Genomic DNA, 20,224 nt, shown 5'->3' with positions numbered 1-20,224 from the left:
AATCAAAGTATTGCGTTAATCTTCAGTCGCTCAATTACATTATGATCCTTCAGGAAAAGTGCTTGAATATCATTAACAGCACGATACGATGAAACATTTTTCTCATTGTTTTGCGTCTGTTCGAGATGCGCACAAAAAATCGAAGTAATTGCATTTGCCTTGTTAGATTTATTGTATTAAATTTGAGCAAAGGTGAATTTGAGTTTTGATTGCAATGGGTGAATGTGCTAAAAATTGAAGATTGAAAGGTTATCGAATAGACTAGAGTGGAGAAGTGCAACTGCCAAACTATTTATTCCGAGGAACTTCAACTGAATTAATTGAGTCCTTAGATCAGCAACATCAACAGTCTTTTCAATGATTACAGTTTCTCCGGTAACACCGATTGCTGATGGTAAATTAGACCAATCTTTGATACAACACTTTTCAGAGGCTAATAACAAACGCTCATCAACCTCAATAACGGCAGAATATAAGGCATCAGGTATGTTTACGGACAAATCGAAGATGGAAGGACGAGACTGATTACCAATATAAAGAATATCACGAAAACCTTTGGTTACCAAAAGTGCCATAGGCTCTCCTTTACGCTCAAGCAAAGCATTTGTAGCAACTGTGGAACCCATTCGTATGCTTTTAATGACAGATCCATCGATTAATTTTTTCTTCCTGGGTTTTTCATTAATATCAAATGACTTCCGTATCTCTTAGTATCTCTTACTACTATTGACTTTGGGGATAAATACATTGTATTCAGGTTGATAGTTCATTATTGAATTATGAGGATATGTGAAACCTTCTTTCGTGCGAAGAGTTTGGTCAAAAAATATGGTGCATCAACTGATCAAAAAGAGATCAGCTTCAACTTTAAACTCAATTTTGTCGATGATTTCCCATCAAAGAAAATTTAATTCAATCAATGGAATCATTTTTGTTGCGGTACAACCAACAAAGGTTCAACTCTCAACTCGCAGTAAAATTTAAGTGTGCTCAAGGAAAGGCTTTTTCGTGCCCAAAATGAATATTACCAATACTGAAGATTTCAACTGATTTCTCATTATGATTTCTTATTGAAAAGACAGTTTTCCCACTAAGAATTTGAATAGCATGAAACATACTCAGTCATTATCAGTCATTTTTGCGTCAAAATAATGGCTTAGCGGCAAGTGTTATAAAAATTCTCCGATTAAATGATCCCTATGATTTAACTACAATAACAAAAGATACTTGAGAAAATCATGTTCAGGGTGGTTGGAAAATCCATATTCAAAGGTATTGTGGAGGGAATCAATTTATTCAGTTTAATGGCTTTAAGGTTTATTGTTGGGTATTTATAAGTGTTAAAATTTTGACGCTCGAGTTAAGTGCCACGATCTGATGAATTTTTAGGGACATAAGAACTGCAACTATTAGTGCGATTTGAAAATTTCTCTGAGATTTTAATAAAATCGCTTTCAATGTAAAAACTTGGATTTCGTTTTGTTCAGCTGTCGAACTCGATTTTATAATATTTTAGTTTTTAGCTTTTCTCATTAGCAATGCTTTTTCATTAAGAATTTGAGTCTTTTATAACTGATTGAATCTATCGCATGCAGTGAAAAGAAATTCGCGCTTATTTAGGATCGCGGGCTCCACCAGTATTGAATATTAGGGCCTTAGGTAAGTTCCGATACTCGCTATGAAGAATCAATTTTTTGGCTCATTTTAAGAAATATTTTTTAGCGGATTACGTGCGGGGCTGTTGTTTAACACGTTATTGAAATTGAACTATTCTATTCTAGGTTATATGCCTTGAATTTGAAGTTAAAAAGACTTTTGTCCATGGAAAAGCAAGCAAAACTGATGATTTATCGATGAAATCAAGTAACATTGTACCCTTTTCTAGATTTTGCCCAAAAGAAAAAAAAACCAAAGTTCAGGAAACTTAAGGTGCGTGGTGAGACTATGATTTATCGTTGATGATACATTTATAAGAAAACATAACAGCCATCTGGACTTACCTAATAATAGAAATGCATTAATGATTAGAAAATGGGAGAAATTTAATTTAACCAACAATTTCGTAATTCGAAGTACGTATTCCGTGCTCGAAGAGCATTTCACAAAAAGTTAGTTGAGTAAGATGGATTGGTCGAGTTTAGACTATTTTGTCAGATTGTATCTCAACGAAAAGGACAAAGTTGAAGCTTAACCATTAGATGATCCTTTGCCCATAATTGTTTAACATAATCATTCAAATCTAAATACTCAATTTTTCCAATTTACTCTAAACTTTACCATTCTTACTTGACAATATTAAAATGCTGAATGACAATCGTTCTCAATAATTTTATATTTCAACATGAATTTCCATTGGTTGCCGGTTGAAATATTCATTGAAAGTTTGCATTACTTTTTGCTCGGTTGTAATCTGTAATTGAATTAGTTGTACTTAACTTTACTTTTGACTCAAAATAACTCAAAATGCTCAAAACTTTCACTTTGTCCAGCATCAATGTTTAACTGCAATCAATCGTTAAACAACAAGGGAGACAACAAAAACAAAAGTTGCCCTTTTACTGTTCCTCTATTTACTACTGACAACACCTTTAAAAATCTGTGAGGATAATCCAAGAAATTGAGAATTCACTTAATAAGATAATTGAAATAGACACAAATCAAGAAAATATCTCAAAAATTAGCTTTTGCTAAGAAATATCACTCATGTAGACTTCTAGTCGTCTTTAGTAGACTCTTACTGTACAAAGATTGTCTGGTAGCACATATGGTGCTGCCTTCTCGTAATAATAAATGAAACTGGTTTAAAGTTTGGGCGGGTATTTAATCGATGTAAACAATACTCATCAATCAACGAACATAATCAATTAAAGATAAATATTTTCTTTACAAATTGTTTATTGTTGAAAAAGCTATCTTAAATAAAATACAAATTTTACAATTTTCGATGATTTGTCAAGTTTGAATAAAATCAACTAGTATTCAGCCATGGATGGGCAGCTATAGCTTCTTTACTTCTATCACCGTAGTCGTATGTTAATTCCTCGCCTGGACTTATCTCTCTTAATGAAATAAAAATTAGACGAGGCTTGCCATCGAGATCTAATATTTTTGTTTTCAGATTCGGCTTTTTACGGCTATGATTGATGAGGCGTCCAATTCTGTCATTTGGTTTAGTTGCGTCAATACAAAACCTCTTTCCTTTAAAGTTAAAGAAATATAAATAACAACCCAAGTGCTCATTTTCATAATTTTTTTCTCTAATCTAGAAAAAAGAAGAGACAAGAAAATTAGTAAAAATTAAAATAAAACTCTGAATCAAATGAATCAAAGAAAACTTACTTTTGCTTCTGAAAATTTCACTAAATCACCGGCATATTCACATCCAAATTCATTTTTTGGTATTTTTACTTTGCTTGTCACACCTTTTTCTTTCTCGTCATTTTGGTTCGTTTTTTGGGCTTAGATGATGCTTGTTTTCTCGGCATTTTTAACAATTTAGATATAAAAATAATTGATGATTGTTAACAATAACAAATGTTTATTTACAAATATTTGATAAAAATAAGCAGCTTTAATGTTGCGCATGTCACTCGTCATATTTAAAATTTTCAAATTTCAGAACGGCGGAAAATACTTCTAAAGTCTATTGCAAGATGGAGTTGTCTTTCCATTTGATATGGTGTTGGCTCAGTGTGTACAGTAAATTTACACTTATTTTGACAAAATAAACAGCGCCGTCTATTATTATACATCGTCAATAGGGAGAGAGTACTTTTTAAATTATCATTCAATTTATCCAAATGACTGACAGATTCAGTTATTCAACACTCCTTTTGTTCGATAGATTTTCAAGACGCAAGACATCACTTTCAGTCCGCGTTAGTTGCGTTTACAAATGCAATTAGGCAAGTTAAGCGCACATTATGAGCAGCAATACACAGAACAAGAAATCAGTTGAATTTCACTCGTGTTCTGCTCGCATAGCAGCACTACGCAAACATCAAAGCATTTAGATTAGTGACACAATCATATTTTCTGACAATCATCAATGCGGAAGTCAATTCAGCAAATGAAATAATACTATGAAAAATTGTACAAATTATGTGGGAAATTATTGATTGATCAGTATCCTGTTATTCGTGTATCATGCAACAGAATTAATCGTTCACTAGCTTTTGAAAGCATAACTGACACTATGTTCAAAGCCACATTTATGAATGTCGAAACGAGGACGGATCCACCTTTGTCAAAATAAAAATTTCCTGAATGTCGTACAGTTCATCCAAGACAAACTATTGCCTGTTAATTCTGTTATTGAAGGAACTCGACATATTGCTACACAAGAAACAGTATTCGTTACGATTGATTTACGAATGTTGCACAAATTACCCGGCGATAGTCGCAAGATTACAACTGCGCTTGAAATTTACTATGTGTTGTAGTGTTTGTTGAGTAAAATATAAACAAAAACTGGATAAATGAATTGTCACAGAAATGACCCGAATGTGTTAGCTTTTCAGCTATTGTACTCTTTACATGTTCATTTGTAACCTTAATCTTGTTAATACGTCTATCAATCACTTGCATGCTACATACGTTGCCAATGTAATAGTCTTTATCACGTACACCTGGATTCAACTATTCTTTCTTGAAGAAATTGTTGAATATTCCTGAATAAACAGCGCGCATAATGTCAACAGTAAATCCCAAAACTAAATAAAATTCATTCAAATAAATGAAAGGACATGTTGATCAATTCACGTTGATGTTGGTGAATTCACATTAAAGCTTTGAGAATGAAAAAGCAAGTCATATTTACAACGAAACAAAAATATCTGACTATAAGACTTATTATAACTTCAATTAATTTAAAAGGAATGGTATCATTCTATTGAGAATAATTGTTAGCGGCCTAGCTGAATGACTTGCTTTCAAAATCTATCTTCTGAGATACCTGGTAGTAGCCAATCGAGTTGGTTTTGTACTCTTCGAGTAATAATCAATCTCAGTAATCAATCTCTTGCGTTAACTTTATTGGTCATCATAATAATAGCGACCTAGCTGGATCACTAAGTTTTGAAAAACAAATAAAGACACTTCAATCAGGTTGAAGAATTGTTTGAAAAAATCGAAGAAGTTGGTATAATTTCGAACCAGAATTGCTTCAAAATTTGATGAAATCAATGGAAATTAGGATTTTTAATGTTATAAGGTTAAATGGTGGTCAAACTAACATTTTTTTTAATAATTTTTTGTTAATTATTAATTGTGTTGAACTATAGCTATTGAGATTTGTACAAATCGAAGAAGGTGGTATAGTTTCGAATCAGAATTGTTCAAAAACAGTCTCTCGACTGCATCACTTTTTTTTTCTTGGTATCCGCTCAATTTTACATTCACTAACCTGCAGTAGAAGAATATTATGCATTTCCAATCTTTACAATTAAATAACAGAAAAATGAAGTACTTACTTTGATTCAATCTATAATGAGTTCCAGTTTCATAATGTTCTATAGTGAATGGGAAGCATCAACAAAAAAGTCTACGCTGATACTTATGTAAAAAATATTGAAAATTGAGCATAAGATGATTCAAAGCAGAATTTAAAATCCGAAGAAAAAAGTCCCACCCACTCTTAACAGATGCGAAGTTTGCGCCACCATACAGGTACAATTTTGCAGCTTATTTGTAAACAGAATCCACCGAAGTCTCGGCAAAAGTGAAAAAATCGAATTATCATGTAAATGTTGCGAATCGTTTTAATTTTAATTCATCATTGAAAAAATCCTTATTATTGCAATTATTTCTCAGCAACTTGGTGTTGTACATTCACCATTGAGGTCTGCCTAACGTTTCAGACATTTCATCTTTTCGGCCCTGCGTCCACTGTTATCACAATTCAAATGCAGTAAGTCCATTTCTTTTATTAGCTGATTATCCTTACTACAGAGAGGATAAATGTTTTAAAGAGATCGCCTCTCTTTCTTTTGAGATTTCAGATTTCAGCTGTTTTCTGTTTCAATTCATCTATGTTTATTACATCTGGGTCCCTTTTTTCAATTCTGCAGAAATCGTAAATAATTATATAGAATCTACTCATGGACCAAATAATTAAGATTTCCAGCTCACAACTTCACTGATTTAAATGCAAACCGGTGAGATATTTTTGTAAAGTTACTTCAAAAACCCGCAGGTACTGCGGGTTTTTGCAGCAATACTTACATATGATTCTGGTCCCAGTTCTGAACATTCCATCTTCCTCATCGCTCCACTAGATATTCAATAATCTTTTTTTATAGAAATTTTATGGTATATAATTCCTCTTTTTATAAAACTCTTAATTGCATAGTCTCCTTCTTTCGCTTGTGAGGTTGACTGCATCTAATATTTATAATTTAAAAAACAATAATTAAATGTGAAAAATAACACATTTGAAATACGTCAGCTCCAACGTCGTTTTCTTATCCAGAATCTTGTTCATCTCCTGTTGTTAGGCATACTTCATTTTCTAAAGGGGCTTTATTAAGGGTCTTTTTATGATTCAAAACACATTTATTACACTGGCCGGAAGAATGAACGAGAATAAAAAATTTATATTGTTTGTACAGTAGGTGTTAGGGTTAAGTTAACAAAATAGGGTTAGAGTTAAGTTAATTTTTAAGTGTCGCCATCTCGAGCATATTTAGTTTCTAGAGACAAGAAAAAACAATGTAATAGAAAACTGTACAAAAAAAGTTCGATTCTAATGGTACTTTAATTTATTGTTAGAGGGCGACTATGAAAAAAATCTTCAATTTGTTAACTTAACTCTAACCCCTACTGTACCAATATTTTGATTTCTATCCGCAGATTTAAAGTCATCTGTATTAGGCATAATTGGTGTTTTTTAGATTAAGAAGAAATTAAGTATAAGTTGAGTGAAAACGGTTGTTTTAAACGCAAAAAGCGCATGTTAGTGTAACAAAGTTGAAGTGAAAATAAAAAGCATGTGCTTTATAGCTGAAATACGCAAATTCAAAGCTGTTCTTTGAGCCAATGAGCATGAAGAGTCTTTTGAACTCTATCTTACTGTACGAAAGCGACATGCTACGTTATATAATATCAATGATACAATAAAGCGGTCTTCTGTGGTTAGCTGGCATGGGGTTGGCAGCGCAATCTATCATCGAGATTTTGAACTAAACTTCTTCTCACTTATAACCCCATGCTCTCGTGTTATCTCTTGCTTTCCTTTAAATGCAGCCAAAAATTGCCAATTGAGAATAGATTTTGAATTCATGATTGAATTATCCTTGTAACTCAATTCGAAATTCGAAAAGATGGATTTTGACATGAAATTTCTGGCTCGTCGGAAAACGATTATTTTTTAGTGAAAACATATTTTGGACTAGAGTTATATATTATGTGATGGCTTTTCAACGATTGTGATTGTTATAAAAATCATGCTAGATTACTAAGTGATTTTTCGTTAATGTCCTATTCGGCGATGTTCATACGTGGTAACTCTGAGTAGTGTTTGACTTTTTTAATTCTGACAATTTTAAACTGATATTTTATATTAATACTGCTCCAAAGTATAGTATGGTTCACAGGTGATTTTGAACCTATCAGCCAGATAAATTGGTTAGTCGACTTCAAAAAGTCGCGAATGTTAAACTCAACATTAATTTGGTTTCTTTCAAGAGTGTGGCTCAAGCCGATAATGATAGAGAACAGTAGATTTCATTTTTCAGTGAAAAATTTTCAGTTATATTGACAATAAGGTGACACTATCCATAGATGTTCAAATTGAAGAAAACAGGAGAGATATAGTAAAATATTCTCATGTCTTAACGATCTTGTTAAATAAATATCTTTCTTTACATTATCCAATTGAGTGTCATTCGTTTCCTCCAGATTAATTGTTTTAATAGCTAAAAATTGGCCAGTTGAAAGATATTTTCCTCTGTAAACTTTATCATCTATCTTCTCAAAGAGCTGGTAAGCATCGGGTGAGCATTGGAGCAAATTTATTGACATTGAACTAGGATAATCCATGACTCTAAATCAGTTAAATAGATAATAAAAAGAAATAGCAATAAGCTAGAAATCAATCCAAACCCAGCCAATAAGAGACCAGCACAAACAAAACAAACCAAGGTAATTGTTGCCATAGAAACACACATGATTTTGGCGAATTAAATTTAAAATTTAAAATCTGAGTGACTCATTGTCAGTGAGAGAGATCACAAGATTCTGATGAACACAAGTAGATCCTGAATCCAGCTTCTCATTTAATTCATCTCTCGGCTGCAGCCAAAAGATATTCAATTCAAGTGACTCATAGTCGCTTTTAAACTGACTAACCCAAGTTAACGCCCTGTTTTTGCATGTTTATTATATTTCTGGTTTCGATGTCATCTCTTGCAACTCTTGTGACAATTGAATTTTTTTTTTGTTGAAACTTCAATTTAAGATAATGAAGGGAAGCTGGAGGTCTCACTATAATAATTGATTGACTTTAATTCAAGAAATTGAAGGAAGTTGAAGATAACCATAAATATGAAGCTAAGTTTAGGTAACCAGCGAGGAATTGACTTACTCTGTTAGCTAGTCAAAAAATTATATGAACTGGTTTCTTTTTTTGAGATTTTTCGTGAATATCTCGAATTATTTGCAGTTTAATTTACAGGCAAAGATCTTGATATGTTGACACTAATGAGAATACGCGAAGGCTGGAAATTGTTAAAGTGTTTACGCGTTAGTTTACTCGTATGCAGACTCGAGTATCGAGCTAGTACCCGTATACATACCTGATGCCTTATATGTTTGTTGTTAACCTCTGAAAAGTGAGCAGCCATCAGAAATAAACCATATTCACCAAATTGCAATTAAAGTTCAACTCAATTAACGCAATACTATGATTTTGAAGTTTTAATTTTTCTGTTGAAACGAGTTTAATGTATTTTAATTTCCATGAATGTTAACAATTGAAGATTGACTGGTTAATGAAAACTGAGAGTTTAGTTGTTGGAATACAAAAAGAGAATGATTCTGATTGGTTAAAAGTGGTTCATTTGGACTCGCCCTTGTCTTCCTTATCCAGTTGCAGTTGGAGTTATAGTTGGAGTTTGAGTTTGAGTCTGAGTTGAAGTGCTATGAATAAACGTGAATTGTATCATAATGATGACGAAGATGAAGATGAAGAAGATGAAGAAGATGATGATGATGATGACGATGGTTATGTAAGGGAGAGTTGATATGAGTGAGAAGAAAGAGTGAGAAGTATATTTTGGAATAAAATTGATGATGAAAATCCTATAAAGATTATAATGGACAGTTGAGTTGATGTAAGAAGCCGAGTTTAATTCAAGTTTGTTTTGTGTGTTTGGTGATCAGTGAATTGTGATCAGTTGCAAGTGATCAGTTAAAAGTGATCAGTTATTAATAATCAAGTGAATAGGAAACATTGAAATTAAATTATGAACACAAATTTTGATCATTGTTTCTATCAAACTGGACCTCATCATCAACCAGGACATGATCAACATGCAATGACTTATAAATTTTCTGGAATATCATTAACACCAAGTGCATATAAGAATCAGCACAATAGTTCAGGTTCAGTGTCATCTTCACTTGCATCTGCATTAACTCCATCATTATCTTCATCATCAGCATTAAGTGATCAACAACAACAACAACAACAACAACAAGCCCAAACACAAGCTCAAGTTCATCATTCACAGACAGCACAAGCACAGCAACAATCTCAATCGCAACACAACAACAACAACAACACTAATCATCATCCTCATCATCATCATCACCACACTAATCATCCTAGTAATAGTTATGGGATTGATAGTTCAGGTAATCCAACAACAGGATCAAGTGGATGTAGTAAACTTTATGATCATTCATCTCCCGTCTCAGTAGGTCAAAACTCTGTGAATGTTTCAAATGCTGTAGGATCTGCAAGTTCATCATCAGTCACAGGTTCAGGTTCAGGGATTGCAGGTGCTGGGACAGTCAATAGTGGTTCAAGTGTAGTAAGTGGTTCTAGTGTCCCAATGAATGTTTCAGTCCCAGGAGATCCAATGAGGTTTGATGCGGCTGCTTATTCAAGATCAGTTTCAGATGTTTGTGCAGCTTATTGTCAATCATCACAAGCCGTTATAAGCGCTCCACCAAACTTTTATCCTTGGATGACACCAATAAGTGGTAAATATTCATAATCATTGAGACTCCTTTCACTTCATTCACTTCTCTCGACTTTAAATATTCATCAACACAAGTCAAATCAGTTCATTAATCAATTAGTGAAACTCTATCAAAATCAATTTCCATCTTTCAGTTACCTCTTAGAACGCATTTTTTAACAATAAATAGCATCATAGTCCATAAATAGTCCATTGGTAATGTTAATAGAAATGAAGCTTATTTCATTAGCTATCCAACTTCTATCATGCAAAAACTTGTATAAATCTTTAACCAAGAGTTACTATTTCATAGACCAGAAACTTAGTTCTCTAAACTCAATTAAAATCCATAAATGTTTTGTTAAAAGTTGAACTGTGCCTTCCATTAGATGCGATTCCTTCAATTTCACCTTTCCTTTAAGCACCATTCCAGTTATCTTCTTGTAATCTACATTTCGCTTAATTATTTCACAGGGCTAGCGTAAAATAGCGTAAATTGAATTGTAATTATGGTCATGAAAGGAAATCTCAGAAAATCTTGAAAAATTTGATTATTTACTCCAAACGAAGAGTCAAATTGTCTCAAATGATCTGATCCATAACTGGCTTCTAAGTTTTTGATTCAGTTCTGCAAAGCTTCTATAAATTTCAGATTTAAAATATTGCTCCATGTGAAATGCAATCTTAACACTTTACAATTTCGAGTTTCCATCCAGCTTCTAAGTTTGTGATTCAGTTCTTAAAAGCTTCTGTGTAAGAATTTCAAATTCAAACAGATTTCTCAATGTGAAATACAATGGAAACAATTTCGAGTTCCCATCTTTCAGCTGAAAGGTCGAATCGGAATAAAGTTTCTTAACCTTTAAAATCAATTGATTGACACGAATTCGTAAAATGTGCATAAATTGATAACTTTCCCTCTCTTTACCAGTTACCGTCAATCAACAGAAACTGATTCATATCTTTATTGCTAGTTTTATATCCACAATTAAATTTTATATCATCTCCAATTGTAAAACCTTTACTACTTTGCACACTACAAAAGCATAAAATAAACTGACAACAATGACACTTTACTTATTAACCCATTTGAGATTCAATTAATTTGTCACCATATTAAGTGTCTTGTCAGTTGACACAAAAATAATAAAATGTGACAAAACTGTAACCATCTTCTTTCACATCTTCATCCTTCATCTAGATTCATATTGCCACAAAAATAAGATACAAAACTGAACAATGAATACTGAATAAAAAATGCGTTAGTAACTCAAGTTGAACAAGTAATAACTATTTTAAGAGCTGTTCACTTAGAAATGAAATTATTGAAGCAAAGTTTACCAAAATATCGTAAACAGTTGTCATGCTGATGATGATCGCAGTCTTAATCATTTATATTAACTCTTAAACCATCTTCTTGGTTAAGCAATAAAAGCACCAGAAAAGTGTCGGTTCAACCTAAAAAAGGTAGCATTCCCTTTGTAACATAAAATAGTAACTAAAAATTATTACCAAACACAAAAAAGTCATCAAATTTAATAATCATCATTAACTACAAAATTAACACACATTAAACTTGGGTAAACAATTTTATGACGAGACAAAAGTGTAATATAAAATTGAAACAATCAATAACAATAACCATTAGAATTGGGTTCATTGAAGACCAAGTTTCAAGTTTCATGATAATGATGAACCTTTTCAAATACAGAGAACAGAATTAAATTTTATTTTACAGCAAGTTTTAAGCAACAAACTAAAGAGAAACTGAAAAGACCATGGAATGAAGAAGACAAAGAAAAGAACCAAAATGGCGACTTTTTTCTGTTCTTCTTCTGAAAGGTTAACCAAAATTGAACCCAATGTTGCCCAATGTTATCCAATGTTACTCTATAAAGCAAACTATATCTATAATGGAAGAGAGGAAGAGGATGGAAGAAGAAGGAAGAAAGAAGATGAAGAGAAGAAAAATTTTGTAAAATGGCTTCCAAGCTGGTTTCCACTTTCGCTGTTTCAGTTTCACCTTCAGGTTATAGATAATTCATGTTGTATAGATTCATCATCATTATCGTCATCGTCATCATCTTGAGTTATTAACACAAGGACATTTATCCACATGAGCAATTTTATGCAACTTTTTCGTTTCTTTGCTTTTACCATGAAATGAAAAAAGAACATTTTTTTCCCTGTAAAGAGGCTTTCATTTTCTATGTGAAAATTGCTAGAAAATTGTAAGCTTGTTGTCAAAGTAAATCCAAACTAATTCATGATAACTAGTTTGAGATGAACTTGCGAGATTCGACAAAATCTGATCACAAAGTTATCCTCTCAATTTTTTTCATACATATGGTTTATTCATCTTTTATCAGTCAGATACATCAAGTTAGTTTTGCTTCATTATTGTTATTCCACTGCTTTGAACGGAAATAATGCCATGTAAATGAAGATCAATTTTGTCGCTTTAAATCAACAAAGTAGATTAGCTAACAAAATTCAAACATTTCTTTACTGGTTTTGACGAGTATCGATGTACTTTGGAAAGTTGCTCAGAAATCAGTTTTTATCGAATTTTAATATTCTTCTCTTTACAATAAATGAATATAATATTGAGCACAAACTTCATCGGGTTCCTTTCATTTGAATGCTAAGCAATTATAAATTTTACCAACTTGGTCAAAACTTGACTGGTATCCACTTTCTTACCTAAAAATTTATTCAATTTTTCAAGCAAATTACTAAAAAAACTAGTTAAATCGAATCGTTAGAATCCTGGTCTCAAGAATTTTGTTATCAACCATTTTCATTGGTATTGGTTGAAAGCAATATGCAAGGCGGGCCATATTGCGACCGACTACTAGTAAATGCCATTTGCACAGTTCATTTATAACATTCCTTTCCAACTCAGTTTCTTGATTCAAGATTTAATAGCCTACACAACAGTCAATGATATTAACGTGAATTATCAGTGGACAGAATTTTGTATAAATTTCTTGCCTTAATAATATTAGTAAAGATTTAATCAGATGTCCAATAAATAATCAAATTGAAAGTAAATTTAATTAGCAATTAACCCACACCCGACGTGAAAACGAGTTTATAAGCCTACTGACATTATCCATTATCTAAAGAATCATTTGTATTACATAAAACTGAGCACGTTTAATTAATGGGTTTAGAGGTAAATTGAAAGATTGAAATGCAACAAAAAGTCATTTTAGTTCTTATATCTGCCCATAAAATGATTGGCAAAATATTTGAAATGAGCTGGATATCGAGATGCTAATCTATAGCTCAATTTTGTAAACATGCTTGGAAACTGAGAACATCTTGAAGAGCTTTCTATTCAAGTTTTGTGAGCCGCACATGAAATAAAAAAAGAGACGCTCTTAGGTTTTCAATATTTAAACATCGAGAAAAGTTGAAAATGAAATGAAACAGAACAGAAACATGAATGATGAAACAATGAAACAGAAGTGTACAACCGTAGTTGAATCGCAAAATGATAGCGCACTTTTCATTCCAATACTTAACAGTCCAGCAATGTCGCCAATACCGAATGAGATTAAGACGCTTCTCAAGTTGAACCATTTGTTTTACCGAATAAACTTTTATTTCCATTTTTTGTACTCTTTCACATTCAATTTGCCGATACCTAAAGAAGACAGTTTCGCAGGTACTTTCCATCAATATCCATTGACAATAGATTTCAATTTAAACTTGAAGTTCTCTATGCGCAAATACTATAATAAAAGCGAAGTAAATTTATTTCCATTTCTATATAGATTTGGATAGAGTTCAATCCCTATATATCGCATTATTCGTGGACACTATTCAAACCATTTCAATCTTTATACTTGGCACAACAAAATCTGTCGATTCGAGTCAAGTTTTAAACTAAAGATATTGTTTCACATTGATATTTTAAAATAATGAATCTTTTTTCGAGCAACTTTCAAGTAAACATTTGCTTAACACTGAATATTGTACTGCACATGAGGCAGCTAATGAGGTAGCAAAAGTACTTTTCGAGTATAGTTTTGTGTTCGCTTCAATTGGCTCAAAGTTAATTAATCATTGGATACAGTTGGTGAAAAGCAATCAACTAATCAACAGAAAAATAATTCAACTGTAAAACTTTTTCTCTTCACATAACATTATCAACTAATAACGTAAAGTAAATGGTAAAACATGAAAAGTAACAAATGAACAGAGAAGCAAAAATTAAACTAATAACTTGCAAAAACTTAATTGATAATTAAATTCACTTATATCAATAATAATGTTCATCATTAGAATGCAATAGTTTCTGTTTAAATGGTTAAGTCTCTTTTTTTGTTTCATTTGCCTTGTTATTACCAATAAAATATACAATGTTGAATGGTCAAGGAAAGGTACAACTTGAGCCTTTTGAAAAATCAATTTTTTAACAAAAATGTGTTATCCAATTGAAATACAAGAGTTTCTTCATTAACTTCAAATTAATACTCTTAACCCTTTCAAAGCGCTCGTTTCTTTACAGTAAACTGATGAAACGTGACTAAAGATGATGTTACCTTTGTTACTCTAATTTATTATCAATTCAAGGTAATTCTAGTTCAGACTCATAACTAATCATTTAGCTAACTTTTCAATCGACTTCAACTTTTGCAATAAGTCCGAAAAAAGAAATTCAGAAAAAAGGAAGAAAAAAAATGTAAATTTAAAAGCAGCAAAACGAGAGAAAAATTACATTTTATGAATAATAATAGCAATCAAGTTGATTAATGTTGAAGGAACCGTTAATTTATGAGAAAGAAGAAAGTTTTAAGACAAAAATTTCAGCCTTATAATGAATATTGATTGGCTATTGGAACCCATCAAGATTGTCCAGTACTTTGAGTGAAATTAACTATTATTAGTGCAATCACGCGGTGGTTGACTTGCATAAGCTGAGAATATCGAAAGCGCTATTCGTTTACTGCTCTTTCCTCATCGCTCTTTATCTCGATCAGTTTGGTATTTCCCGGTCTATTCGCTGCTCTTTTTTGCGTTTATTCAGAATGACTAAAGAAGTCGAAAGAAGAATGAGTGATCAAGTTGTCGATCTTAGATGGACCTGCATAAAACAGTGAACTTGTTAGCTTGTCTACAAGCGACTTGGGTTTACTTTCAAATCTCAAGCAGTACATAAATGTTACTTTTTTGCGTCAATTGGTGAAATGAAGCATCCATCGAATGCTTTTCAACTCCAAGTCTTCAGGGTGACATGAGACAAAAATAGACAACTCTGTGGTCAAGTTTACAACCTCAAGTGACCAACATTTCAAGTCAATCATCTTGTGGTCGCACTAATAGATCTGAATACATGAAATGCAAATTTTTGCTAACCGCTAATTGAGAATATTTAAAGATTATTTGTTCAGATTGAGAGAGGTTAAAATACTTATCAGATTTTATTAGTTATCCAAGAATAAAATCAAATTGTAGTTTTTTTGGGTTCTTTTCCTGCAAATTTGCGTAAATGATCGTAAAATAATAATTGAAATAAAAAAAATTAACGATGATGAATCAAATTCAATTAAAAATTATTACTTTTCAAATGAAAAATATCACGTCTATGGGATTTGGAATAATTTGTTCATCTTTTACCAATTAAAGTGTCTTATTTTGATTGATTTAAAAGTTTTGCTGTTTTATAGCTACAAACGGAAAATCTTGAAATAAGTTTTTCTTCTGAATCAAAATCTATTCAAAGCTTTAGAATGGGTTATCTGGAGTGTTGATTTCTTTCTATCGATTATTACCTAGTAACACCAGGCCAGAGTCACGAATTTCTCGCTTAGATGTCTGTCTCTTGTGCTTCTTTTTTGGAAACTTGCGAAGGATTTAAGTCAGGAAATCTGCAAGCGACTTTAGCATGTTCACTAAGATGTTCAATATTGAATAGACTTTGACTTTTCTCAAATGAATGGGAAATGAATTTTGCTAAGCGCGCAATATACGTACTTGAGTAAGCAAAGAGTTGAACAGGAAAAGGTTTTCAATATTAGAGTTTAAATTTGGCAACATCCTGAAGCTATTTGTTGGACTCAATGTTACGCTGATGATGAAGATGACAACGATAACAATAACGATTATGATGATAATCTGTTTTTAGGTTTTTGGTTTGGGCTCAATGAAAATGTTTCTTAGTAAAGCAAGACTCTAAAGGAAATTTATTTCAAGTCTTTAGGAACTCTCAGTGAAAGGCAAGAGAAGAAGAAAAAACGAGAAAAAGTTATGAGCATGAGAATGATGTGAAGATGAGGAAAAAGTGAAACAGAAATAAGAGGATAAAGTAAAGAGATAATGGTAAGAAGATGAAGATGAGGAGAAACGGAAAAAAAGATTGACTGACTTTTATGTAAAGTAATAAAATCGTAAAGGGAAAAGGCGAAAAGTTGTACAAAGTTGACCTGAGAGAAAAAGAAGGCAAAAACTTTACGACTGTTAGAGTAGAGGCAAGTAGAAACCACAGGGAAAAAGATATGATGATGAAAATGATGATCAAGATGAGATGCAAGATGCTCATCATGACTCTTAATCATGCAACAAATGCTGAAAAAGACTGAAAAACTATTGATACAAATTACAATCAATTTTTTCTTTCCGTTTGTTTCTTCTTCTTCATCCTCATCTGGATCCTTATGTTTTCATTTTATCACTTTTCTAGCCTCCAAATTTGTGACCTTCAAGTCAATTTATGACGATCATATTTGACCATTTTAGTTGAAACTTTGTCCAAACTCTTAAAGAGATGAAAAGAAAGAAGACAAAACAAGAATCATTTTTCACCTTTTCCCTCTCGAGTCACCTTTTCTTTTAAAACTTTTTGCTAACCTTAATTGGTCTCAATATGTATTGAACAACAATTTTACTTGATTACCCGACTGATTGACCATGAAAGATGAGAAAGTGGAGCAAAAAGAGAAAAAAAAGCTTGACCATTATCATATTTAGTCTCAGTTTCAACAGCGATGATCCAAGAAAGTAAAGAAGAGAGAAAAAGAAGAGAAAAACAAAAAACACTTTTAACTTTGGTGGTCCTTTTAGGTAGACAACAGCACCTTATGTAAGCCTCTATAACCGTTATATTACTTATACATTTTTTACTTTTATTATTACCTAAAGGTAATCGTTTTAAGGTGAAAAGATTTAAAAGCATGAACAAAAAGCACAAGAAAAGTTATGGATACTTTTTGTCTTTAAAAAGATGAAACTTTTTATGGTCACTAGTTGTCCAAATAGTTCACCCAACACATTGAATGGGTAACCTTCAAAAAAAGCCATTAGCTTATTACAACAAAAAATTGCGTCCAAAGAGTCAAAGTGTTGAAAGATGGAAAAGTATCGAAAGAAGAAAAAAAAAGTTTCCAAAAAATACATTTGCCTAATCTGATGTTTTCTTTCTCTCCTTTCTCTTTCACTCCTTTTCTTCTCTTCTCTTCTTCTCTCTCTCTCTCTTTCAATGGTGCTTTTTTCTTTCGCATCTCCTGTCGGTATGACATGTTTCCCTGGGGGCAATGGACTGCGTCGTAGAGGTCGTCAGACCTATACGCGCTATCAGACTCTTGAGCTAGAAAAAGAGTTTCACACAAGTCAATATTTGACTCGTCGACGTCGCATTGAACTGGCTCACGCTCTTTGCCTAAGTGAACGTCAGATTAAAATTTGGTTCCAAAATCGTCGGATGAAACAGAAGAAGGAAATTCAGGCAATCAAAGAGCTCAATGCACAAAGTAAATCTTCTCAGTCTACATCATCATCATCATCATCCAACAATCAATCAAGCAACACCAACTCATCGCGCAACCATCGAAGTGGTTCAGGTATAACTGAACACTCAAATGGCCTGAAACACGAATAACATGAAACGTATGGAAAGACCAAAAGACCATATACAAAGACCATCGACAGGTGAAAATACTCGAAATACTTTATCATCCTTTGCCAAAACTGGAGGAAAAAATAGCGACACAAGAATCCAAGTCATCATTCAATTTTCATCATCAATGGACACAAATCATCATCCATCGCCATTCATCACCATCATCACCATTGGATCAAGGAAAATCAAGGCCAACACTGACACACAAATTACAGACCAACAACGCAAACTGTAACGTACTTTTTTTTATCAACTTTCCAATCATCGAATCGACTATTTTCTTCCTTTCATTTCCGACCAAAATTTCATTTTATCAAATCAGCAATAAGTGAATAGATAAACTGAACTGATGAAATAATGAAACACACACACAGTCAACACTGAAAATATAAATATATACATAAAGATACATATTTATAAGTTATAAATACAATTATTGGAAGTGAAAACTTTTTTTCCCATTTTCTTTTGGTCCAAAATTTCATCAACTTACAAATAATCAACCAAAATTTATAGCATTACATGATGATATTAACCATAATGATAATGATTCAATTGTTATTCAGTAAACGAAACAAAAAGATATCAACAATTAACTCAACATTAGCTAAATAGTCACAATTTACATTTGAAAAAATAAAGAATAGCTTTTTGCTTTTCATTCATTCATTTAATTCATTCACATCATCATTTAGTTTGCACTTTTTGCCCTTCTTTTTGCGTCAACTAAAGATTAAGATTAAACTCTAATCATGATCCAATTCCTATTCCAATGATTAAACTGATCATTTCTGTCATTTTTGAGTTTCTACATTTTATTTATTTTCCATTTCATTCTCCTTCATCTTTTTTTACTCAACATCCAACTTTGAAATTTGACGATCATGATGATGTGAATGAAAGTAAAATTAGTTTTAATTAGTAGATGATTACCAATCATTAACATTGTCATTGTGATTTTTGTTTATCAATTAAAAGCTTTAAACAATTTACTTTTGTTTCTATTTTTCATCGCTAAATAACCTTTTCTAATCAATCCTGTGTGTTCCCAACTTCACCATCGATTCACACTGAATCCAAATTGATGATTGAACAAAATTCAAATCTCAAAATGGAAATTGAAACAATTTTGAAAATTGTGAATAAAGGGAAAAGAAATAATTCACTTTGGATTGTGAACAGCATGATGGAAGCAACACACAATCCATGATGAATCTCGATAACTTTCATTACACCTTTTATTCATCATTTTTACCGATAACTTTTTATTTCCATTCCGACATTTCAATCTTTTCATCATCAATTTGCTTCTTTTCAATGTGAATTGTACAACTATTATCATTATTATTAACACAAATAAATTACGCCCAATTGAAATTAAAATTTAATCAAATGCTATTATTCAAAATGTAATCGTCTTTTGATGCTCTAAACAAATGGTAATAAAAGAAAAACTAAGTTCAAAGTTGAAACTTCGATGCACTTTTTTTGCAGCTATTGGGCTTTTCAAAATCGCCCTTTACTAATTGGACAAGTCATTAGGTGTTGGTGCAATTGCGAACGTTTATTTCGGGCTTGGACATGATACAAAAAAGGGAAGCTAAGTTGCGCATTCCCGTTGATTACAGTGTTTTGAATGTTGGGATGCAAAATAAGGTAAATTCAAAAAAAGATTGTGAAGTTTAGAGTTAGTCGGAAGGATTACTTGTTTTACGTTTTTTTGTTGGCTTTTTCAAGTAGTACTCCTCAATACTAGGAGCTATGCAGAGGGAAAAAATTTCATTGATGAAGTGAAAGGATTTTGTTATATTGTTAGTTAGGATGAAGTTGAAAATGTTGGTGTTTGAAATGTCATATTTTTGAATGAAGGAGTTTCTGGAGGAGTCAAAGGCTCTGCATCAAAGAGTAAAGAAGAAGAGATAGCTCTCCATAGGATTCAATGAGAAGTTTAGTTAGCGGTCCTCAACGAGAGGCGCTCAAATCAGTCACTTTTTCAATCTCTTTCAATTTAATTTTAATCTAATTTTTTATCTAATCTATTAAAAATACCTTTAAAGCGCCCTCGCCAGAGCCACTTTGTAAGCTTCACAAAATTGTATTGAGAGAAACCTCTTCTCCTTTACTCTTTGCTCTGCAT

The 20,224-nt window shown here is 32.2% G+C and overlaps 2 protein-coding genes and 1 pseudogene across 4 annotated transcripts; 1 reads left to right on the top strand and 2 right to left on the bottom strand.

The window, feature by feature from the left end:
* Nucleotides 1–227: 227 nt before the first annotated feature.
* On the bottom strand, nt 228–626 carry LOC149093285 (5-oxoprolinase-like). The gene has a single exon (XM_089269312.1). It carries the CDS (start codon nt 624–626, stop codon nt 228–230), a length of 399 nt encoding a protein of 132 aa, XP_089125438.1.
* A 2,174-nt stretch (nt 627–2,800) lies between these two features.
* Nucleotides 2,801–3,752, bottom strand: LOC107366892 (histone-lysine N-methyltransferase set-1 pseudogene; annotated as a pseudogene). The gene is made up of 3 exons (XR_016199899.1): nt 3,635–3,752; nt 3,340–3,458; nt 2,801–3,262 (listed from the first exon to the last, which is right to left on the bottom strand). The product of XR_016199899.1 is annotated as a histone-lysine N-methyltransferase set-1 pseudogene (transcript).
* A 5,251-nt stretch (nt 3,753–9,003) lies between these two features.
* Nucleotides 9,004–19,495, top strand: LOC107367117 (uncharacterized). Of its 2 annotated transcripts, XM_089269545.1 has the most exons (3): nt 9,004–9,852; nt 9,916–10,203; nt 17,739–17,922. In XM_089269545.1, the coding sequence occupies exons 1-3, from the start codon at nt 9,462–9,464 to the stop codon at nt 17,777–17,779; spliced, it is 720 nt and encodes a 239-aa protein (XP_089125671.1). In that variant the 5' UTR covers nt 9,004–9,461; the 3' UTR covers nt 17,780–17,922. The 2 variants fall into 2 exon arrangements, with proteins under 2 accessions (XP_089125671.1, XP_089125670.1); XM_089269544.1 differs by having other exon boundaries at nt 9,014–10,203; nt 17,739–19,495.
* The last annotated feature ends 729 nt before the right edge of the window (nt 19,496–20,224 follow it).

The sequence above is a fragment of the Tetranychus urticae genome, chromosome 3 (assembly GCF_039701765.1).
Source record: "Tetranychus urticae isolate SD_2017Ah chromosome 3, NJAU_TeUrti_SD_1.0, whole genome shotgun sequence".
In the NCBI taxonomy this organism is placed as follows: Eukaryota; Metazoa; Arthropoda; class Arachnida; order Trombidiformes; family Tetranychidae; genus Tetranychus; species Tetranychus urticae.
This window is presented reverse-complemented; position numbering and strand designations above follow the sequence as displayed.

Coding starts and splice junctions, on each gene's coding strand:
- LOC149093285 (XM_089269312.1), bottom strand. CDS start 626: ATGGGTTCCACAGTTGCTACAAATGCTTTGCTTGAGCGTAAAGGAGAG.
- LOC107367117 (XM_089269544.1), top strand. CDS start 9,462: ATGAACACAAATTTTGATCATTGTTTCTATCAAACTGGACCTCATCAT. Junction 10,204..17,738: donor TTGGATGACACCAATAAGTG/GTAAATATTCAT, acceptor ACTGCGTCGTAG/AGGTCGTCAGACCTATACGC.